At 35.9% G+C, this 25,211-nt stretch overlaps 1 protein-coding gene and 1 non-coding gene across 2 annotated transcripts; one reads left to right on the top strand and one right to left on the bottom strand.

Annotated features, from left to right (window-relative positions):
• Nucleotides 1-21,451: 21,451 nt before the first annotated feature.
• On the top strand, nt 21,452-21,524 carry trnat-ugu (transfer RNA threonine (anticodon UGU)). The gene has a single exon. It is a non-coding gene; the product is annotated as a tRNA-Thr (tRNA).
• Nucleotides 21,525-22,205: 681 nt separating this feature from the next.
• Nucleotides 22,206-24,953, bottom strand: pfdn4 (prefoldin subunit 4). Its single transcript, XM_052541398.1, has 4 exons — nt 24,807-24,953; nt 24,206-24,313; nt 23,971-24,111; nt 22,206-22,572 (listed from the first exon to the last, which is right to left on the bottom strand). The coding sequence occupies exons 1-4, from the start codon at nt 24,831-24,833 to the stop codon at nt 22,441-22,443; spliced, it is 408 nt and encodes a 135-aa protein (XP_052397358.1). The 5' UTR covers nt 24,834-24,953; the 3' UTR covers nt 22,206-22,440.
• Nucleotides 24,954-25,211: the final 258 nt, after the last annotated feature.

The raw sequence follows: 25,211 nt of genomic DNA on the forward strand, positions 1-25,211 counted from the left end.
TACCAGAAATTGAAACATGATTATGATTTAAAAAAAAAATCACAAATATTTGTAATTGTGAGATTTAAACTCAAAAACATTACCAATAATTTATTGCATTAGAGATTTAAAGCCACAAATATGCCAAATAACTTGCAGTTGTGAGCTATACATTCATATTGTGGAATGTTAAATAATAAAAATGAGAAATAACTTTGCCATGGCGAGATACTGTAAGAGCATATTGTGAGATTTAAACCCCAAAATATACCAGTTAACTTTGCAGTTGTGAGATATAAAGCTTATTGCGAGTAATAAAGCCAAAAATATAACAAACAACGTTGAAATTTAGATATAAAGTCATATTATGAGATACAGTATATCAAATCATAAATACAAGACCAAATGTTCCAAATTGTCAGTTAAAGTGAAATTTGAAAAATCTAACAAATAACTTTGTAATTGAGATATAAAATCATAAATATGAGAAGTAACTTGCAACTGAGATGTGAAATGACGAATATGAAAAATAACTTTGCGATTGTAAGATATAAACTCATATTCTGAAATATAAAGGTAGAATTTAAAGGAAGAGTTACAATTGTGAGATATACTGTAACAAACCTTTTTAAGAGATTACAAAACCATTTTAAGCGGGGATTGTTGACTGCATGGTCCTCACACTGTAGCTGATTGTTACATATGGATCGCCAGCCACACACATACACTCATATTCAGCGTCTCGCTAGTATTTCATCAAATCAGCTCTATAATCTCGGCCCGACTGTGTAATGAGCTCCTCACATGCCTCGCTGGATCAGACATGGAGCTGCATATCTCCGTGACTTTGTAGGGCTGCGAAATGTGACCTGGGTTTTAATCACAAGAGTTCAGATTATCTAACTAGTGACATTTAATAAGAGCTGTTAAAGATGCATCACACCCAATACACTAGACTCAATATATGGCTTCTCGACCGAATTTATGATTTTTTTTTGCTTTTTTTGTGTGTCCTATAGTAAGAATAACAATAAACAGGTTTTCAACAACATGAAGAATATTCATGTTTTTTTGGGTGAACTGTCGCTTTAAGAATAAATGATGAAATTCTGTCATTGAAAACAGTTCAGTCTAAACCCAGATAGATGATTTTTGTGAATGATGTGGCTTCAAGGGCAATGACAATGACTCAGAAAGGACTCTGAGGCTTCTAGGACCTTCGGCACCTTACACGAGATTTAAATTAGAAATCCTTTAGTTCGTTCTGAGGTGCCATGGACCCATAAATTACACCTGATTGCTTGTCGCTCAATCACGCTGCATGCTGCAGAGCAAAGACAGCTTTCCAACCCATGCACTTCATTTAGTAACCGGCTTAGTGTGCATGTTTTACATTACAGGGGAGACCGGGGCTAGTTGTCACATAGGGAAGTTGCACCAGTGGCTGTATCTCAGGATAACTATAGGAGTCAAGTGATTTATGTATTTGGAATGTGCATAACAATTCCATGTATAACAAACTAATAAACGTTATGTGGTGCATGTTTTTCAATGCATAAGATTTCTGTAATAGTACTTATAAACGTAAAGTGTTTTAGATGCACAATAGCCAGGTTTATCATCAGTAAATCCAAATGGTTAAACTGTATATTGCTTATTCCACATGCAGTAACTTTTTTTTAATCACAATTAACAGATTCATGCAGATTATAGGCAATATGAATAAATGCGTTTTAACAAATGCATAGAAAATCAAATAGTTAAGACTATAATAAAACTGATTTTTGAGTGCAGAAATTTATTTCTAACCTGATACATATGAAATTGAAATGTGAAATTTAAAGACATATTATGACACATTGAATCAATGTAACAAAACTTTTTATTTGTGATTTAGTCACAGCTATTACAAATAACTTTGCATTTGTAACATATAAAGTCATATTGTAAAATATAAAGACAAAAATGACGAACAAATGCAAATGTGAAGAAGTCTTATTGTGAACCTGACAAATATGCTTTACATGAGATTTATTAATTTTTGTTAAGCCTTTGTAAACCAAATGGATGTAAGTATATAATGTACAATTCAAATACATAAACCCATGTAGGCCTTTTTGTGTGACAACATGCCCCAATGCACTGTTAGAAATCCCTCATTTTTACTAAACAGTTAATTTTCACTTTTTCTCGTTACATCTCTTCTGTTAATATTAGCTTAGTTTCAATTGTTCGTCAGTCGGGCCTGAGCCTGGCCAGCCCAGTGTTAAAAGATTTAACATTACCTTTCACCTCCATTTATAAGCGCATAAAATGCACTCCGATCTCAAAATCTCACTGGAATAAATACACGCAATTGCTGTTAAGCTATGATGGCATTTCACAAACCCATGTGCTTTCTGAATATGTCCCGATATATTTATGTTCAGAAATCCAGTGACCTATTTAAGAACAACCAATTTCAACAAGAGCATTGCAAATGTATCTCTTTGTGTGTGTGTGTGTGTGTGTGTGTGTGTGTGTGTGTGTGTGTGTGTGTGTGTGTGTGTGTGTGCGTGTGTGTGTGAGTGAGTCAGTGTGGTTACTTACAGAGCGTCTTAAAGCTCACTGCTGTTCTAACAATATTTTAACCTCTGATTATATGGTAATGATTTATATGAAGCGACTACACAAGGATCATCCTTTATTCCTGATCTTAACATTGTCAAGGTTTTTTTATGACATTAAAGTGGTTCATTCAATGCATTGATCACCCCACGTTCATTCTGTTTGTGACACTTGAATGAATTTCTTTCTTCTGGGGAACACAAAAGGAGAATCTTTTTCCATGCATTTACAGTGGAAGGGGACCAGTGATTTAATGCTTCAAAAAAGCAAAAGCTCCAACATAAGAACGAACCAAATGACTCATGCTCTAAAGTTTTCTGTTGATGTATAACAGCTTAACAGACCTAAAGAGTCTCATTCACTGAAAGTCTTGACATTTGCATTTGCTCTACTTGATGCATAAGTTCATAATTTGTTGCTGAGACAAGTAGCAATTATTATTTTGAGTCCAAGACAATCTTTTCAATGAATCATTGAATTGGACCAGTCTCAATGATTCATTCAGATTTAATGTTCCAGTCAAGGAAAGGTAACTTTAATTTAGGTGTGTCCATCACATAAGGTTTTTTGTAATTCTTACATGCAGTATGTAGCTCAGAAGTATGGGAGTTTCCGCCACAAAATAAAAAAGGTAATTATGACCATATATATATTGTGTCAGAAGCCTGCTTCCATACAGAAGTCATATAGGCCACTTTTGATACTTTTATGGTCATTTTGCATCCTTTTGTAAGCTTGAAAGCTCCAGGCCCCATTAATTGTAATAGCATGGAAAAGAAAACATGAACAATTTCTGTGCAGTAAAGTCAGTCATACCGGTTTGGAACAATAGGAAAAGATGACAAAATGTTATCTTTGCATGTGACTTTCTGCATCTCTTTCTAACTTTTGCTCATGATCTCTGCTGTACTGATACACTCTCAGCTGTTCACTCAGTCCATAAATATTCCCTTTTCCTCTCTCTTCTGTTTTTGACACTTAAGTTCTTAAAATACAGAGTCTCACAATAGAAAAACTAACAAAACATTGAAAGCTTAACTTTTATCCCTCTGGGGCTTCTTTTCTTTTCTTTTTTTTGCCTGTAATGCTAATTATTTTTGGGGTAGTTAATGAGTTTTGCACAGAAATCTTGGGAGATAATTAAAAGCAACTTGCTGTTTACCAAACAATGATGAAACTCAGCTCCTGTAATATAAACACATTATTTTCCACAATATCTGCCCCTAAAATAAAGAATTTAGAACTTTTTGTCAAAAAAAGAATCTTTAGTTAAAGTAAATAATGTTACAAATAACTAAATTACCTCATTTTTAAAGAAAATGTTATGTTAATTCATGCTGTAGAGCAATGTTAACAACAGACATTATTTTACACATAGCTATTATAAAAGCCAGAGGAATTTCCCATGGGATCCCATGATTTGAAAATGCCAATTCTCTTCTTGATTTTAGGATTACAAACTGAATGGCTCTACAGCCAAACAAGCACTTTGTTTTCCGTGTACATTTCTCATAGACATCTTTTCACAGAAAATGTTTAAACTGAAATATTAAATGCAATTTGATATTTTACTATCTAATAGCATTCAGACATGTTCAAGTGTCCAAATACTTTCTGGGGCTGTTACAGCTACCGGGATGTACAGTGATGGAGTAATATTTGTTGGCGGATGACACAATGAGACTGTGAGATGGTGAATTATGTAATTTGTTTTGATATGTGAGCAGCACAGGTTGTTGTGACAGCGTCTTGAGCAATAAACCCACCGATGTCAGGTAAGATTGAATCTCCGCCGCGGTGAGACGGCTTTTCTTACACCTGCTTAAATCAATAACGGCCCTCATGAATCGCGGAGGAAGCTGAGGGTCAAGGGACTCTTGATGTTTTGAGAATAATTTAAAGCATGTCGATGAATTTGGAATTCCTCTCCAGTGACACCCTTTTTCCGTACCTTTAATCAGATCTTGAGCAAATCGTGTTAGATTTGGTGAGAGTTGTGTTATTTTTCCCTTTGCGGGACAACTATAAAACCAGACTAAAAGTATTTTTAAAACCAGTGATTAAAAGTAGTTCTAGACTAAATTGTACTGGCAAAGATGGTTAAAATGTGAGAAGCTCTTCAATGCAATTCCATGCAATATCAATGCCATTTAAAAGAAACATTTGGGGTATTGAGGTCTAATCTGTCCTGTTGGTTGAAGCACTGCCGTTTTCTGTCTTTTTATTGTAAACAATGTAATACAAAAACTGTAATAATTTTCATTTTAAAAACTGACCTGCATTCAAACCCTTTTTGATTCTCAAGCTAGAGAATAATCCGTTTCTAGGTTCTTTGATCAAGAAAATGCATTTATATTAATCTTTAAACCCTCTTTGCCCATGCAACCTTGTCATTGAACAAAGAAGCAAATTATAATAAATAATTCAGCAACCACCTTTAATAGCTGCAATATACATTTGCCATTAAACTTTATCATGTCATGATCTCATTTATTCAGAAATAAATAAATAAAGGGTTAAAAGACTTTAAATAGTGTAACAGAATTTTTTTTGCGCTATTCTATTTCTTTCACTTTCCTTATAAATGTCATTTAGAGATGTAGAGGAGTTTGTTTCTTCACCAGAACAGATTCTGACAAAATTAGCATTATGTAACTTGCTCACCAATGGATGCTCTTCAGTGAATGGGTGCCGTCAGAATGAGGGTCCGAACAGCTGATAAAAACACAATCCACACCACTCCAGTCCATCAGGTAACATCTTGTGAAGTCAAAAGCTGCATGTTTGTAAAAGAAAAGAAAAATCCATTATTATGGTATATTTATCTTAAAATGGTTGTTTCAGCTAAAATATGAATCATCTATAATTTTGCTTTCTTGCATTAGAAAAAGTCACCTGAATAAGGAGAGAAGTCTGCACAGATCAAACACAGTTTACAAGGAAAAAAAACAGTCCGAAACAGTTCTTAACAAATATGTGGATTTTGATGTGAGAGACAACAGGAGATGGACTTTTTTACAGGAGGAAGTGTTATTATGGATCATGGAGCCAGTAGTGATGATTTACATTTAAATATATTTACATGATATTGAATAAATTTATTGATAGACTGGAGTGGTGTGGATAACTTGTGGATTATTGTGATGTTTTTATCAGATGTTTGGACTCTCGTTCTGACGGCACCCATTCACTGCAGAGGATCCATTGGTGAGCAAGGGATGCAATGCAAAATCTTTACTACAAAAACAAAATCAAAAACAATATTCTTTGCATTGAAACACCAAACATTCATCTTAATAGTGACTTAACACAGAGCAGGGACAACAGCTCTGAGAAACAGCTCTCTCTCTCTCTCTCTATCTCACTCACACACACACACAGACACACACACACACGTGCATGCAAACACACACAAACTTAAAAGACCAAGGAAAATAATAATCATAAAACATACCTTTTGTCATAACCTGGCAGCTACGAAATAAATGTAAAAAATAAATACATGCATACATACACAACGACAATAAATAACGATGGAAAAATTTACTTATGCTCTTGATTTGAATTGGAAATTTAATTAAATTATTTAAGTGATATAGACAGACAAAGTCTGTGAAAAACAATAGTATAATTTAATCCAAAAGGAAACATTCAGCACTTATAAATGAGTAGCTGGAGGCAAAATAAGTCACAATTTGAACAGATTATAATATGCTTTAAATGTCAAACTATGGTAAAAGGTAGTGTTTTTTGTTGTTTTTTTTGACCCATGTAATGATTGTACACACACACACAGGTTGTGTCTGGGGTGAGAGGGGCCTTTGCTGATGTTACCTGCCCGTTTCTTCACTCTGGAGTTGTACAACTCCTGAAGACTGGACAGGTGCACACCAATGATCCTTTCTGCGGTCCTAACAATCAACTGCAGACTTCTTATATCTGATTTGCTGTCTGACAGTTATAGAAGAACCCAGAACCGACTGAGTTTTACAGAAGAGTAAAACTGTGTCATCTGTGCCTGGGACAGGTTGAACTTTTTCAGCAGATGAAGGAAGTACAACCTCTGAGAGATAGTTACTGACTCCTGAATGAGTCTATGATGGTGAGTAGAGGGAGAGCAGGGGGGTTTTGAGCATGTTCAGCTCCACTGTTTTGAGCATGTTCAGCTACAGGTTGTTGTGACCGCACCAGACAGCCAGCCAGCTCTTTAACCTCCTGTCTGTAAGCAAACTCGTCACTGTCTCGGACGAGGCCGACGACTGTAGTGTCGTCTGCAAACTTCAGCAGCTTGACAGAGGGGTCTTTAGAGGTGCAGTCATTTGTGTAGAGGGAGAAGAGCAGTGGGGAGAGAACAGAGCCCTGAGGAGCTCCGGTGCTGATGGTGCAAGTGTGGATGTGAGTTTTCCCAGCCTCAGACTACCCTGACCTACCATGTCTATTAGCCACACAGGCACACCATTTGGGAAACAATTGCATGGAAAATATGTGTATTAAATTATCCAGAGGCTACATGTGTATGGTGAAATTCCAGATACAGCACCATCATGCATATTTTTCATTTTCCAAATGGTGAAAATGGTGTAATATACGTGACTCCATGAGTTGAGGGTTAAGACACCAGCTCACCAGCGGGTAAATTAGTGATGTGTTACATACATTTCAGCCTAATTCAGTCCTACAGAACCTTGTGAGACTAGCCTCTATGCAGCCTCGCAAGTGGAGGAAGATAGAGCTTTACTGGGAATAATTTTGAGCAAGAAAACACGTCTAATTTAGTTGAGTAATGCGAAGTAAAGCTAGCGTTGAACAATGAAGCACTGCACTTCATCTTCAATAATCACGCGTCTCACAGGCACTATGTAGGAAGCCAATAAAAGCCTGAAACAATTGAGTCGCTGTAGATTGAGGGGAAACAAAAGCCGGCTGGAAGCATTATACTGCTATTCGATGGCGGTCTCTTCCCCTCCGGGAGAATAAGGACACAATGTGGACAGTCAAGCAGCTCCGAACTCCATCTATCATACTTAAGAAAAAAGCCAAAGGCCTATGTCTGTTCAACAACATGCAGGGATATTTGGAGGTTTACGGAAACACTCTGAAACGACACAAAGGACCAGAGCTGTCACTGTTACAGCGATCTTTCTAAAGGAGAACTGCATGTGTGTGTGTGGCACCTTGGTTTTGTTTAAGTGGAATTGTCGGCCGGGTACACTGTCGACTTTCCGTGAACGGAGACCTCAGGTGATGCTGTATTAATAATTGATGGAGGAAAGTGAAAGTACACTCTGAGGATCAGAGTTCACAGGTGCTCACAGAAGTTTGTGAGTGGATCTTCTAAAAGCTACAAACCTCTGCGGCTTGAGCTGAAGTGGACACTCAGCAGGACTGCACTTACACCCACCCTAAAATGCATTCAGAATCAGTTTAGTCCGTAAGGTAATTAACTTGCATGAATAGATGCAAGGGGCAGCGCTCTAGCAAGTACTGAAAAATTATGCATAATTATAGGTTATGTGTCAAAATTTGACTTAATTAAAAGTCCTAACCAAAACCATTTGGCCTACTTGAGTGAAAAGTAAAAGAGGCTCCATTTAACTGTACTTAAAAGTAAACAGTAGGACTAAAAGACCGTTTTAATGCACAAACTTTGAAAAGCATTTTTTCCTAGTGTCTTAATTATAAATACAGAAATCTGTCACCTGAAACTGCAATCATACTCAAATTAAATGTTAAATTTAGTGCTGCAGGTATGATATGTTTTTGTAGGCCAAAAGTGCATTCGAGCACTTCCAGTTCCAAAATTAATGCGTTTTTGGTTTAATGCCCATAATAAGATCTGTGGTTAGCAAGGGTGTAGAGTTTAGTAGAAATGCTAGGGACATGTCCCAACCAATATTCAGCAACTACTATTGTCTGTGATGAGTGGGCCGGTGGAGTAAATGATAATGAGCGAGGAGCTCCAGAAGATTAAAAGGAGGAGTGAGAGAGGACGAGAGAGGACCAGGCCTGGGACATTTTAGTTGTGTTTTTGTTTGTTTGTGTGGCAGTCATCCGTCAGGGCCTGCTGCTTAAGGCTTGAATACACTACACAATTTTTGCCCTGATTTTCCGCCAATTTAATAATCCGGAGAAGTTGACGCTAGTTGCCAAAATTCAGAGCTAGTAGGATATAGTAGGATGCTATAACATGTCCCTACATGGTTGCATGGTTTTAAAATCGGTTAAGATTCGTGTGCAGCCAGCTTAAACTATTTAGCAGTGACTGTAATGAAGTGTTAGCATGTTGACACTTGCAGCGAATGCTAATTTACAAACTCCTGATCTGTGCAGGCCCTGAAATTGTTTCCGAATAAATTCCTAGTTTCATAATTTTCCTTCAGTTCCCTAATGACCCAGAACAGGTATTATGCACTAAAAATGAATACTCACCACACACTTCTACGATCTCATCTCTGAAATGAATTATGAACATGTTTCTCTAGAGGGAATTAGGCTTGGAATATTTAGTTCAAGCTGCATTTAAAGGAAGGCATTCACTGGTAAATGAGAAATGATGCTTGGCTCTAACTATCTTCTCACTTTTAAACACACTCAATGGGAGGCCCGTGTGAGATCCAGGCAGCCTTTTTATAAAACGCTTTGCCAATGTTGACAACAGCTCTCAGAAACTCACATTACCACCCACAACTATTGTCAGCCAGGTCTATAAGAGGTGCGACGCACGGAGACTAATAATCAGAGGCCGGGTCAAACTGGAGTGCCTATTCAAACGTTTGTTTTACTCTCGCTGGATCCATTTCTAAATGGCACAGCATGCTTTTAAAGCAACCTGGGCTTTGCATTCCTTGAACAACAGCCACAAATCAAATACTGTTTTTTAGTTAGTCAATATGCACACTTTGGTAATTACTGTGGCTGTTGCATGCATACACGTATGTCATGTCTTCCTCAAACTGACATAGTCTACACAGAATTTGGTTTCTGAAGACACATTTAATCCTTAATAATCAGGTATTACACAAAGACCGAACAGTCTCTTTGAAATGCACTTTTCAGTTGCAGGTAGAAACGACTTCTCGTTTCATTCCTTTATCAACTTAATCAACAGAAACGAAAGAACATCCAAGGTTTTACCTCTAATCAAGTTGGAAATGTATTACCGGTGGAGACTTTAGGGAGATGCGGACTTTTCTCTCTATGCAAGTCATTTGTATTTCCATTAAAGTCTGTCGGCCATGCAGAAGAGAGCAGAAGTACAGGGAGACAAGTTTCAGATAGATTCACTAAATTATACAGGACAATTTCATGGAAATGAATCAATAAACTTGGCATTACAGGAATAGTTTGTCTAAGAATTTAACTTTTGACTTTACTTGTTAGCTCTCGTGTCATTCCAAACTTGACAAAAAGTGAATTCTATAAAAATATCTTGGCTGCTCTTTAAAATGAATGTGAAGTAGGATGAAAAAGTGGTCCATCAGAGTGTAGAGATGATGTATTTTTGCTGGCAAAAACCCAGAAACAAGTGCATTTTAGCACTTCTGGTTCCATTGTCACAAAGGTCAGTGGGTTTTTTGATTAAATGCCTGAAATAGGCGCTCTTGCTAAACATTGTAAAAATCTCTTGTTTTCTAAAGCTTAGAGACAGTGATGTTGAAATCATGAGATTATATTTAATTTATAGCTTATATTTAGTTTTTTACTTCTAGTGATACAATAATACAGTGGGGATCGAAAGTTTGGGCACCCCTTGCAGAATCTGTGAAAATATGAGTAATTTTCAAAAAATAAGAGAGATCATACTAAATGCATGTTATTTTTTATTTAGTACTGTCCTGAGTAAGATATTGTATATAAAATATGTTAACATTTAGTCCACAAGACAAAAGAATTGCTGAAATTATAAAAATAACCCCACTCAAAAGTTTGGGAACCCTTGGTTCTTAATACTGTGTTCTGTTACCTGATGATCCTCGACTGTCTTTCTGTTTTGTGATGGTTGTGCATGAGTCCCTTGTTTGTTCTGAACAGTTAAACTGAAAACTGTTCTTCAGAAAAATCTTTAAGGTCCTGCAGATTCTTCAGTTTTCCAGCATCTTTGCATATTTGAACCCTTTCCAGCAGTGACTGTATGATTTTGAGATACATCTTATCACACTGAGGACATTTGAGGGACTCAAACACAACTATTTAAAAAGATTCAAACATTCACTGATGCTCCAGAAGGAAACAAGATGCATTAAGAGCTGGGGGGGTGAAAACTTTTGAACACGATGAAGATGGCCAAATTTTTCTTATTTTGTTGAAATATAATTTTTTTCTATTTAGTTCTGCCCTTCGTAAGCAACAGAAGATACTTGTATGTTTCCCGGTACACAAATTAAGTACAATTTACCTTGATCTTCAAATTCCAAAAGTTTTCACCCCCCAGCTCTTAATGCATATATTAATACAATATGCTTTTAATACAATATCTTACTCAGGACAGTACTAAATAAAAAATAGCATGCATTTAGTATGATCTCTCTTATTTTTTGAAAATTACTCATATTTTCACAGATTCTGCAAGGGGTGCCCAAACTTTCGATCCCCACTGTACATTGTTTTGATTTATTTGTGATTGAATAATTCGTTTTCAGTCAAATCTTTTAACGAATCAATTGATCCAGTTCACAAAGCCAGTCTGAATGATTAATTCATAAATCAAACTGACCTGATTCTCAAAATCAATTCTTACTCATGATTATTAATTAATTTTAGTGTTGTTGGTCTGTTTTGCACAAAAGGCTACTTCAAAATAAATTGAATAATGCATTATATTTTATTATTTGTCTCCTAAATTCTCTGGTCTACATTTTTGTTGTCATTGGAAAAAATAGAAATATTGAAAAACGTTTTTCAAAATTTGTCCCATCTGTGAATGAATAAAACTTTAGAGAATGTTTTTTTTTTTTTTTTTTTTTTTTTTTTTTTAGCAAATCAGTATCCGTTTTTAAAAGTAAATCAGTTTATATTGCAAAGCTTAAGAACTCTGATCTACATTTATTGTTTTGGGGGGAAAACACAAATATTTAATAAAATTTATCCAATTTGTGATTGAATCATTCTTTTGAGTTAAATCTTTTCAGTGAATCAATTGATCCAGTTCACAAAGCCGGTCTGAATGTTTAGTTCACAAATCCGACTGATATGATTCTCAAAATCAACTCTTATTCATTTAGTTTTAGTGAATTTTAGTGGTTTCAGTCTGTTTCTCACACAAAGCTACAAATGTAGTTCAAAATTCGGAAGATCTCTGTCAATATCCTTTTTGGAGTTAACAAAAAAGTAAATGATGACTGAATTTCCTTTTGTTGGGTGAACTGTCCCTTTCAATTTCTCCGGGTATGAAGTTAAATATAACTATGAATATTAGTTCAACTCTTTGTCGGTAAGCGTCCCTGAGGAATGACCTCTGTGAGATGTGACCGTAAATATTTCCGAAAACAACTCTTGAAAAAGTATGTTGCAATTGGAGTCAATTAGAGCGCTCTCTCCCAGTTCCAGGCGCGATGGGAATTGAATTAGAATGGCAAATGAGACAGCAGATGTTACAGCCGACCATCAGATGCTCAGGGATATTGGGGTGACAAACAAGTCAACCTTCTCAAAGCGGTCATCTACTACAACTGACTCTGGGATTGTGTGTTTATTAGAAGGAGTAATGCTGCTTTCCACTAGACAGAAGAAAGAAACAAATGAAAACAGAGGCCACCTTTTACACATGACATGAACATGCCTTTGCAGGGATGCAATTTACAGTTAGAAGTCACTTGGCTATACATTAAATGGCTATAAGTATAAAAGCATTGTGATCAGATCACTGAAATGCATCGAAATAATTGTTTAAACAAGCTGACACTTACTGGTACATGAAAATAGAATCAAATTAGACTTAAATACAACAGAAAGGAGACTTAAATTAAATATAAAATGTTAATAGATATGAAAAAATCTAATAAAATATAAAAAGACTTGAATAAATAAAATATAATAATAAAATAATATATACAAATAAAATATCAAGTTAATAAAAAAATAATTTAAGAATAAAATAAATTTGCAAATTGATGCAAAATGTGAAGTAAACATTAATGCCAAGTGTAAAGGGGCACTTAATGACATCCATTTATCATGATATCTCCATTTCTAAGTAGCCTACTGTATGTCTATTGTTCCCCTGTCTTTCACATGAATACTGGATATACAGAAATGTCTGGGATAAATTTGGGAGTATCCTGGGCATCAGAAGTAATTTTTTGATGCAAATTTGGTTGCGTGTGAAGGATGCCTGAGTAAATTAACTGTTAACTGTGCAGAAAACAGCATTTGTTGCATATTGTTGATTACCACAATAAATAAATAAATATCAGCTTTGCAACTGAAGTGAACAGAGCCGTTTTTGAAGAGTTACACACAGAAATGTGAAGCTTAGAATTTTATGCTCTTTAAAAAAAAAAAAAAAAAAAAAAAAAAACCTATGTATTACTTGAGCAGATTTAGGGTTTTATTGTTTATTATGTTAAACTGTCATAGTGACAAAGTAGTAAACATGGACATCAATAATACATACGAAGTGATATTTCAATTAAAAGGACAGTTTGCCGCCCCCCAAAAATAAAAATTTACCCTCATGTATATCTAAACCGGTATGTGCATTTTTTTTTTTTTTTTGTTGTTGTTGTTGTTGTTGTTATTCTTCTGCTAAAAACACATAATAATATATTTTAAAGAATGTGAGTAGCTAAACATTTTCAGGTCCAACTGACTTCCATAATATGCACCAAAAATATAATGGAAGTCAATAGGACCCAAAAATGTTTGGTTAACAAAATTCTTCAAAATATCTTATTCTACAGAATAAATGAATAACTGCATGTTTGGAATGACATGAGGTGAGGAGCAAATGATGACAGAATATTCATTTTTGGGTGAACTATCCCGTTAAGAGTATTCTAAATATATAAGTGTATTTTTAATGGATTGATTGAGTCTTTTATTTATATAGTAAGTGTAACTGTAACTCCATTCATTCATTCATTTATAAGACAGAGGGACAACTGAAGTTTTATTTCATTTCATATTTCTTTGGTTTAAGGCTGTGTCTTACTGCTCTCATTGCTGACTAAGGAAACCTGCTCTAAATCTATACTGAGCAGGATCTAATATTTACTTTTCCATTAAGGGGCAATATTTGCCCCTGGAACTGATTTCCAAAACTGGCCAGAAGAAAAACGCAGTTTTCAACATTGACTAATTTAAACACCTCTGACTGGCCAGTTTTCAGGACTGACTAATCAAAAATGCCTCTGATTGGCCATCACGTTCTTATCCTCAAAAAAAAAGTGTGTGATTGGTTATTATACTTAACACATAAAAACAATGCATAAAGAAGTGATCTGATGCAATATGCACAGATCTAAATACTAAAAACTTTTGATTTTAACATTTAATTTTTATCACGACAGCCGTTATAGATGTAATATAAGTGTGCATTGGCAATATTCGCCTCTTCACATTGAATTTGTGGAGCATTTTTGCCACAAGGCCCCATTACCTTCTGACTCTGATACTGAGTAACTAAACACACTCATACATCTGTAATACATTAATATGTGAAGATGAAATTCTGGGCCCATTGTGCCCTGCAGTACAAGCCGAAAACATATTTGGAGGAAGCAGTCGCCCAGGCAGCCGCCGGCCAGCTCACGGGAAGAAAGCAGTTACCACACTTACTAAAAGAAGATTAATGTTTTATCCCTCACCCAATAGTGCTCTGTCTCAGAGCGCTGCAGATGGGAGAGAACGTTCTCCGTGCTTCCCCTCTAATCAGTTTAGCCCATTTCTAATAGCAATGGATGACTGATACAAAGAGGAACTTTGATTGATTACATGCCGCAGATGTTCTCGAAATGCATTTGCTTCCTCGCTCACAGCATCATGAGGCGCCCATGAGTCATCAAAGGAGGATGAGCCGGTAAAACGGCACAGGCGAGAGGAAAACCCTCGACTCAAATTCAAGTGTGATATCAGACCTAGTCAGGCACAACTAAGTTTGGCAGGTTAACATGTAGAGGTTCTCATTCATAGAGTGTTATTACTGTTAATTAACTAAAGCTATTATTATTTCCTGATATAAACATAACATAGAAATATTAGATGAAAACTTGCTTTGGACTCAAGATTTCAAATCTAGAACTTTGTTGATTGATTATCAAGTTGCTGAACAATGCTCAGTGGCTCTGGATTCAGCGATCCTCATTATTTAGAAGAGGGCACACAGAAAACTGTGTTTGTTTAGAAGTGAACACAGATGACAAAGTTTCCTGTTGTAGAACTCATGATGTGACTGGACTGAGTGGAAGCCGGTGTCTGTAATGTTATGCTGAGAATGAATCAAATGCGGGCGGCAGCAAATTATCAGTGACTCTGTAATCAGAGAATCTTTGGAGAGTTGCCCTTGAGAGACGGAGGGAATTCTGGTGGGGCTCACACATGGATGTGGTCCAATCTGAAAACAATGGTCATTGATGAAAGAAGACAGAGCCAAAAATATATTATTTAAAGCAACAGTTTACAAAAAAAAAAAAACAAAAAAAAAACAGAACATACAAAAAGTAAAGAAAGAAAATTCTGTAATTTGATACCCGTCAAATAACATTTCTTTTTTTTTCCTAGGTTTTTTTTTTTTTTTTTTTTTTTTTTTTTGAGTTGAAAATGTTTCAGAGAAAATAAAGCAATTTTCAGGAGATCTGAAGATTATTAAAAATTTGATTGGAGGAAAAAAAGGGTCTAAGATTATCTGACCAGAATATGGAGAAGATACATAATAATGCAATACATAAAGTAACCCTAACCCTTACCCTAACCCGGTTCAAACAGTTTGTTCCCTGCAAAGTTCAAACACACATTAATATGACTTCATTCAGCAAGCCCTCAGCATCCTAGCAGAGCGTCCCGAGCCACAGTGATTGAAATATAATTATTGGCAAATGAATTCATCTCCAAGTCCCTGCCAGTGATTGGTTCCTCACTGCAAGTCCATCTGGGCCAACATAGCGTCTCTTTCACGCCGAATCCTCAATGAGTTCTCTTACACGGCCCACGCTGCACATCGTATCACGTGTCCCTGAGCTCTTTTCCATGCCACATCCAGCAGTGGGCAAAGGTTTATAATCTGCCACAAATCCCCTGGTGCTCCAGTACATGTCAGGCTGTCATAATCTCTTCTACATGGGCTGTCAAGTGAAGGCGCTTGTTTTCCATCAAGTGCACGGAGGATGTTGGATTTGCCATTTTGTGAGCGCATTCTGCACTGTCAGTCTGAATGTCCTAGATGCAGAGAAGTCATCTTAAGAGAGCCGAACCATGCTACACACCTGTCTGAAAATATCAAGTGGCTGTGTCAACTCACTGATGATACTACATATTTAAATGTGTATATACTTCACCGGTGATGGGAACAGTACTGAGGAGGTTTGTGCTAACAGATAGCTGGCCTTTGAACTTTGAGCTGTGATGTCAAATGCAATATAGTCCAAAAAAAGTCACTTATATAACTCTCGTTACTGTTCAGATGTTTGGGGTCAGTAGGCTACAATTATTTATTTTATTTCAAATGTGATGTATTCCTGTGTATTTTCAGCATCATTCCTCCAGTCTTCAGTGTCACAAGATTCTTCAGAAGTCTTTCTAATATGCTGATTTGCTGCTCAAAAGAATGTCTGATTATTAACAATGTTGTACTTGTTGCTCGTACTTGATATCCTACTAGAAATAAAAACTTGGCAAATGTTTTGATGATTGTTTATAAAGACGTCTCTTAGCAACTAAACTGCAGAAGATAAACAACGCTAACAACATTAGCATTTGTTAGACAGACGTACAATTAACAGCATTGAAGATGGTGTACTGTTTTACACACCTGTCTCTGCAAACATTTGCTGAACAGGTATTATCATGTGTTTGTAGAAACTTTGACTCATTGAAGCATTTTATTTGTTTAGAAGTCAGTTAGCTGTGTACATCATACATCTAGGTTTCCACATGCATTTTAAGTCAGAAAAACATTTTATTTATTTTTTTACTTTTTTTTTTTTTTTTTACTTTTTTTTTTTTTTTGTGGAAAGCCGGGAATTCCAGCACAAACTCTGCAGGGAGACGCATCTCCAGGACTTCAAACCCCTGCTGAATGCATTAGATATTTAAAAGATGAAGTTCATTTTGCAGCCTATCAGATTTGGGCTTTGAGATGGATTGCTGCAGTATATCTTCCACAAAATATTTCTTATACCTAAGTGTCTGGATTTAAAAAGAATTGAAAAAGTCTGTTTTATATTTCAGAGTGAGTAATATAATACATCCAGATACCAGACAGCACACAAGGATAGAAGGCAACACTAGGAAAGTGCAGCTGTTTCAGACCAGGGATTCTCATACTCCTAAATAATCCACAAGTAGCAGCATGCACCATAAAAGAGCATTAAAAATTAGTGATGTTTGTTCCTGGGCAGTTGTGATTACCTCTGACACAAGAAAGAGCGAGTGTGATAGGTCTCTGTGGAGATTTATGTTTTATAGGGCTTGAGGGAGATATTGAGCGATGACTATGAGCTCCCCAGAGGAAAGGAGAGAGTACTGGGAGACAGATTTGTGCTTGTTCTCCCATGGGCGGCACAGCGCACCGTGTGTTTGCAATCTGTTTCGTAGCTAATTACACTGCATGGTGATCAAAACGTATAAACAAGACACGTTTCAGAATGAGGGATTCAATCAGAAATCTTGATTTGCTGGTGGTGACCTTTCCATGCAAACCCCCATAGACGATCTGGTGTGAAAATTGGGCGGAAGTGTCTAAATACTGCGCCAAGCATGGAATTACTTGAGAAACAGAGACCCCTAGTGGAAGGATTGTGGAAGTGCATGTCAAGTCATGGATCATAACTATGGATCATACCTTACAGTGGACATTTGTAATTACTAATTCTGACATTACAACTGGCATCAATATGAACTTAAATATGTGGATCCCATAAAGCAATTAAGTCTCTTTAAAGCAATAGTTAGCCCAAAATTAACATTTTCTGAAAAAGTACTCCCTATAAGACCATCTAAGATGTTGATGAGTTTGTTTCTAATAAAAGAGACATGCAAAATGTTTCATAGCCAATAACACTGTGTGGTGATCAAAATGTATAAAAACGGCACGTTTCAGTGGCTTGTTAGAATGAGAGATTGAATTGAGAACCACTGTCTTAATGTACAGAAGTTTTGACCACTCAGTGAAAGTCTATGGGACTTTCCATAGATTTAGTAAAAAAAAAAAAAAAAAAAAAAAAAAGATATGCATAGCCAGAGTCAGACCAGTCTGAAGATCTCACCTGAGTTTGGTGGTTGTGGCTTGAAAGCTGTGTGAAGAGACACATTTTAAAATTTAGTCTCAGAAGAAGAAGCTCAAATTGTAGATCAGTCAGTGGGCTTTCTCCAGACAATAAATGAACAGAATGAAGGATGAAAAGAAATGTAGAGATGGGGAAAAAAGGAAGGAAATAAAAGTTGAACGAGAAAATGAAGGAAAGAAAGGAAAGAAAATGAAGAAAGGAATTTAATATAATGAAGAATGTAACAACTGAAATGTAGGAAGGATGGAAAAAAGGAAGGAAAAAAGACTGAAAGCAGAAAAAAGGAAAATGAAGGAAGAGAGGAAACAAGGGATTTTTTTTAAGAGTGGAAAGGATGAAGGAAGGAACAGTGGAAATTAAGAAAAAGAAATGAAATAAAGTAAGAAAAAGGAAAATTAAGGATGTGGAAGAAAATAAAGAAAGGAAAGCGTGGAAGAAGCAAGGTTGGAAATGAAGAAAAAGTCAGAAGGGACTTTATAAAATGGAAGCAGAAAACACAGGAAGTAAAGAAATGAATAAAGCATGAAATTATTGTTGTGTGTGAAGAAAGATCTCTGATGTCCTCAGATTCAGGCTTTAGGCTGATGATGCTGGATGAGAGTGGGCGGAGCTTCTCTTTAGGATCTTCTTAATTGAGATCTGGATCCTCAAGAGGTCGGCTGCCGGATCCTTTAACTCCATTTATGTATGTGCTGTTTTATTAGGAGGAGCACGCTCACTTTAATAAGGCCAGTGCAATCACAGCTGCTCCAGCAGGACCAGACCAGCATTAGATCAAGCAGATGAAGAAAACACAACAGCTGGAATTCAGCACTCACTTCTTCTAGACCAATTAGCACGGTTCTGACACCATGTAGGGATGTGTTTACTCTGTAATGATGCAATTACAAAATAATAATTATATTTCTTGCTCACTAGAATAAACTATGAAAGAGATTACATATGATGATATCTTGTGAAAATAATGCATGAGGGTCACAGCTTTTTAATGCTCAATCTGGCTGTTTGTATTTACTCTAAAATATAAAATACTGTCTTCCCTACCAGAGTCAAGCCAATGCGTTTTTCAAAGCTTCCTGATGAAAATCAGTACAACATATGTAGGGGCGGATCTAGAAAAATATTGATGGGGTGGCGAGAAGGGGGCAGGAATTTTTGAGGGGTGGCAACATATGGCAGACGTATATATACTGAATTTAAGTCACAGTTATCACAGTTTGATGATAAATATATGTGCACACTACAAAAAGACACAGTCTATCATTTACAAACTTAATCTCAAGTAATCAATGTCTTGCATTTGAAACAGTTTATATAAGGAATAAGTGATCATACCCCATAAGCACCACACACTCACTAATGCATACAGTATGCATCGACATGTAATTAAGAGCATTATAAAAGATTCAGTGTTATCAATATGTCAATTTATTATAAGAAACACAAGATTTTAACAGCCAATGACATTTCCAGCTTGAGAGACTCAACTGATTTTCTACTGTTTAGTGTTAATCATCATCTAACTCAACCAGTCAAGAGCTACATTTAACCTTAGATGTTATATGAATATGGTCTCTGAAGCATAGGTTTTATTAGCTGACAATAATAATAAATAAATAGCATTATAGGCACAAATACAAATGTACTTTTAGAAATTGTTCTTGAAAAATATGGTGTTATTTTTTTGGCAAGTTTAAATTAAAACATATATGAAAACTTGTGTGATATTACTTTAAAATAACGTTTTAGTATATCTTTTTTTAAAGTATAGGCTATATTTTACCAAGCAATTTCTTACATAATTTCTTTGAGTTAGACCAAACTTTTATTTTGGTGAGTTGTAGACAGAGTTTCTGTGTTTTTTAATAAACTATTATTATTAGCTAATAGGCCTACTTGATGTATAGCATACTCTACTGTGCAATAGTACTATATTTCTGTTTAAATTTCTTCAAGTTACACCAAAATTTTATTTTGACAGGTTGTCATAAAGACATTGCCATTACTGTCAGTCTGTGTATACGATAGGAATGAATGATGATAGTTTTATCAAATGAAATGGTGAAATCCTCTCATAGCGCACTGACGTGCACATGTGTAGCATACATCATGTCAATATAGTGAAGAGCTGAAAACACCACACGTGCTTCAGTGTGTGTGTGTGTGTGTGTGTGTGTGTGTGACATTCCCAGAGACGTGTATAACAACACCTTAAGGGTTCCCATTAGTAGGATTTATTATTGTACCCCCTTCCTCAAATATGATGATGGAAAAAAAATAAACTACTATGGGGGTCAAAAAATTACTTTAATCAAATAAAAAACTAAATGAATAAATTGTATTATTTACAAATCACAATTGTAGCTCTCGACATTTACCTATGGCTATAACTTTATTATGATTCTAATTTATTTTATAGTCTCAAGCATTCAGAAATCATGCAAAAGGAAACTAAGCAGCTTTACTATGATAAAACCATGGTTTATTTTTGTAAGGGTTGTGATATGCAGTTTTTCGCGAATCATTTGAGTCAGTTATGGGGATTGCGAATCATTTGAGTCAGTTTGGGAGTTCAAAGCGGGTTCGCGAATCATTTGAGTCAGGATCGCAAACCATTTGAATCAGTTCGGGAGTTCGGAGTGGGTTCGCGAATCATTTGAGTCAGTTCGGGAGTTCAAAGCGGGTTCGCGAATCATTTGAGTCAGTTTGGGGATCGCGAATCATTTGAATCAGTTCGGGAGTTTGAAGCGGGTTCGCGAATCATTTGAGTCAGTTATGGGGATCGCGAATCATTTGAGTCAGTTTGGGAGTTCGGAGCGGGATCGCGAATCATTTGAGTCAGTTTGGGAGATCGGAGTGGGTTCGCGAATCATTTGAATCAGTTCGAGAGTTCGGAGCGGCTTCGCGGATCAATTTTAATTAATTCGAGGGTTCGGAGCACTGATCTATACTGATCTATACTGATCTATATTATAGATCAGTATAGATCTATATTATAGAACAGTGGTTCGGAGCGGGTTCGCGAATCATTTGAGTCAGTTCGGGAGTTAGGAGCGGGATCGCGAATCATTTGAGTCAGTTCGGGAGTTCAAAGCGGGTTCGCGAATCATTTGAGTCAGTTCGGGAGTTCGGAGCGGGATCACGAATCACGAAACGTAACTTGTTATTCATCTCTGATTTTGAGATGAAATGCAGGCTTTTTGGAAACCTTCTGGATTCTGAATGCTTCTCACCATTTGTGTCCCATGTTAACAGCCCATAGTTTATGTTATATAAAGGTAATAATTTGTTAAGAGTTAGTAAAAAAAAAAAAAATATATATATATATATATATATAATTGCTGGTGATTTGAATAGACTGTCTAGGAGGCATTACTAGGAGACTGTCATTGAAAATGTAAACATAAGAAAAGAACACATGGACTGGCTCCATAGCTCAGTGGTTAGAGCACTGGTCTTGTAAACCAGGGGTCGCGAGTTCAATCCTCGCTGGGGCCTCTGGGTAAAAGCTAGCATTTAGCTTCACAACTCTAAAAAGAAAAAAAAACCTTGTTGTATCATAACACTATTCTAGTACCCCTGTCCTCCTTTGGAGAATAATCTGTAGACTCCATTTCATGTATCCAAATATTTCAGATGTAAAAATTATTCACATTTAAAAAAGCCATTTTGACTATATTTAAAAACGTAATTTATTCCTGCTATATTTTCAGCATCATTCCTCCAGTCTTCAGAGTCACATGATCTTCAGAAATCATTCTAATATGCTGATTTGCTGCTCAAGAAATATTTCTTATTATTATCAATGTTGAAACAGTTGATGCTTCATGTTGTGGAAATCATGATGCATTTTTCAAGGATTCTATGATTAATACAAAGTTCAAAAGAACAGAATTTATTTCAAATAGATAAATCTTTTTTTAACATTATAAATGTCCTTAGTGTCACTTTTGGTCAATTTAATTTACCCTTGCTGAATATAAGTATTAATTTCTTTACAAAAGGACCTTCAACTTTTAAATGATAGTGTAACTTTAAATAAATATTAAATAACTTGCATTACACAAATCCTTTAGCTGACACTTTTATCCAAAGCGACTCACTTAATACACTATTATGCTAAGCATACACCATTGCACCAATCACACAACAAAAGTGAATAAGAAAATTGAAACAAAGGAATATTTAGCTTTTTATTTTTTTAACATCAGTGCCTCTCATTCTCTCTTGTTGGATGCTTCATGCAGCTGGCCCCAAAACCACCTGTATGCAACAGCTCAATTCATTCACTAAACATAACGACATGTGAAATGCAACAAACAACACTAGTTTAAACAGGGCGAGAACTTGCTGTCAGAGTAGAAATGCCATTTCCTGTTGGAGACTGATAGTCTATGAGGTCATGCTCCAGGTCTCAGCTCTCATCTGCCTCTAGATTGATGTTGTTTCCAAACTTGGCATATAACTGAACCTTCAAATCTCCGAGGAGCTCCTGTATGGACGACACACGACCCTCCAGAGCTTTGATCTCATCCTGCAGAGCTTCCTGTGGATAGCAGAATACAAGAATGGAAATGTTGAGCAGTACAACAAGGGCTCAAAACAAACACTCGGCAAGCAAGAAACACTGGCTAGATGCCAGTTGGCCGGTAACTTTTCTTTTCTTAGAGATTGAAAAAATTAGATACAAAAAGTCCAACAAAGAAAACCTTTTTTTTTTACATCTAACAATTCTGAGAAAAATCCAACAACGTTAAGATGCTGTGCGGTTTTACGTTAGGTTGCTTTGTACATGATGTGCAGCAACTCAATTTGTGCTGATACTAGTAAAATCTATATATTGAATAATGTGTGTTAGATATTACAACCATCTGCAATAAACACCTTAACGCAAAACAGTCGCAAAATCTAAGATCTCTTAAAATGATTATTAAGATGTTTGTAATACACTTTTAAGATTTTTTAAAATTTCTGCAGGGAATATATTTGCATTTGCTCCTAAATACATTTTTAAATGTATTATACATTTACATTATTTTTTATACAAAGTTAGCGTGTGTTAGACATGCAAAATGCACAACACCGATGTATGCTGCTTAAAAGAGCATGTTGCTCTGATGTAAACAATCACGCATGAGAAGCACATGGAGGAACACGTGAGAGACGTGCTGAATGAAAGCACATTCACTCTCTGACAGGAGATGGCGCTAAACTGCAGAAAATGCTGCCCAGAAACCCCATAAATAAAGCACTACTTTCTAAAACATTAAAATAATTTTAAATAGCCATTCAGGTTTGTGTATTCACTATGATGTTCATCACAGCACCAACTACTTAAATATTTAGACTTAATAGGCTATTTCGTTTCTTCTGTGGCAAATGTAGCTGTTGCTCATTGTGGATGTTAATGGTTAATTAATGAGGTCTTATCGTAAAGTGAAAGGGTCTTTATAGTACTTTTGCACTTTAATCTGTCTAAAGCTTTATAAATATTTTCTGTATTGCTTTATTGTATTTAAATGTTCAGTTATTTTTGTTATAAGAAAAAAGTTAACCTGTTATACTGTATTATGACCATGTATTTTTTTTTTTTTTTTTTTACAAAATTTCAATACACAATAGTGTTAATACCGTGTACCGTGATAAGATGAGCAATTAATTGCAACAAGAAAATTTGATACCGGGATATCCCTAGTGCAAGTATGCTCATGCACACACACACACACAAACACTCACACAAAAACTGCTATTCGAGCAAAAAAATATATATATATTTTTTAAAAGTTGTGTGCAAAGACCACAATGATTACACAACTCTTGTGAGATTTGAGCCTACAAACTTTCCAGCCTACATGTTCAACCTTTAGGCTACAAGGTGTTCCAGATTCATACACAACACACATAAACACACAGGGTTTGGTTTGGTTTGTGTGGCTCACGTCACCTTGGCTGCCTCCAGCATTTCCTGCGTCTCTTCCTGCGAGTGACTGATGAACACGTCTCCGATCTGATACGGGATCAGCATTGCATCGTCCTCACACATCATGAGGTCATCACTGGCATCCTCGAGATTCTGTAAGGATTTCTACAAAAAAAAAAAAAAGAGAAAAAGAGTTAGATCAGCGTCTGCCTGAACAAAATACAACCCAAAATGTAGACTAATCAAAACAATTATTTACCTTTTTGGCCTCGATTTCGTCTTTAAGTTCAGACATCCGATTTGTGTTCCTGGCAAACTTGTTGATCTTTTGCTGGTCCTCAAATGTTACATTGACATCTTCAGCTGCCTGTTATGATTTGAGCAAGATTTATAATTAAACAATGCATTTATAACAATATAAACAACTAATTTTGCTCTCTATTTTTTTTAAATGCTGCTTGATATAAAAATGCTCAGCAATTAATATTTAATGTCATATAATAAGGTTACTTTCTGTGGTGCACTTTGAGAATATATAGCTGTATTCTTATGAAATAACCACACAGTGACAAAAACAGGTATTTACTTGTACATGATCTGAAGGCAAATGGCCTACTGTAGAACGATAAACGTAAAATGTAAATAAGAATTAAATGTCAATGGCAGAAAAATCCCGATTCATGTGACGTTAGCTATTTAGCTGCTCTCGGAAACAATGAAAACAAATACTCTCCGGAGTCACTCATCGCTATTTCTCTCGTGCACTGTTTCACATCTTTCAGCCTCACTTACAGGTTACTGCAAAAACAGCAAAAACACGACGTTAATCTGGACAGAAAGACGTTTATGTAAACACATACCACTCCTTTCTTCATGGTGGCTGCCATCTTGAACAGGAAACGGACCTCGTGCACGCGCGTGAACTTCGGCGGAATGGAGCACGTGGGTATTCATGAGTTTGTTGTTTCCATTTCGGAAATGTGCTGCCTTTGTAAGAGGGAGAATGACACGGTTTAGACTTGAACACTTAAGTTGTGCATTTATTATTATTATTATTATCCGCAGTGTTCGTTGTGGTCAGGATTTTCACAGTACTTAGCCTACTGACATCTTCTGGACAATAGTAGATTTGTTTCCACATAGACACATATACATTTCATGATGATGATTTAAACCAGTATATCTATACTTTTATGTCCCCAGAGACTGATTTCCAAATTCCTTTCCAAAGAACTTTATACTTGTAGATATAGCTTTGTCAAAGA

The sequence above is a fragment of the Carassius gibelio genome, chromosome A23 (assembly GCF_023724105.1).
Source record: "Carassius gibelio isolate Cgi1373 ecotype wild population from Czech Republic chromosome A23, carGib1.2-hapl.c, whole genome shotgun sequence".
NCBI lineage: Eukaryota > Metazoa > Chordata > Actinopteri > Cypriniformes > Cyprinidae > Carassius > Carassius gibelio.

Coding starts and splice junctions, on each gene's coding strand:
- pfdn4 (XM_052541398.1), bottom strand. CDS start 24,833: ATGGCAGCCACCATGAAGAAAGGAGTG. Junction 24,314..24,806: donor CCACCATGAAGAAAGGAGTG/GTATGTGTTTAC, acceptor AAATCATAACAG/GCAGCTGAAGATGTCAATGT. Junction 22,573..23,970: donor AAATGCTGGAGGCAGCCAAG/GTGACGTGAGCC, acceptor TGCTATCCACAG/GAAGCTCTGCAGGATGAGAT.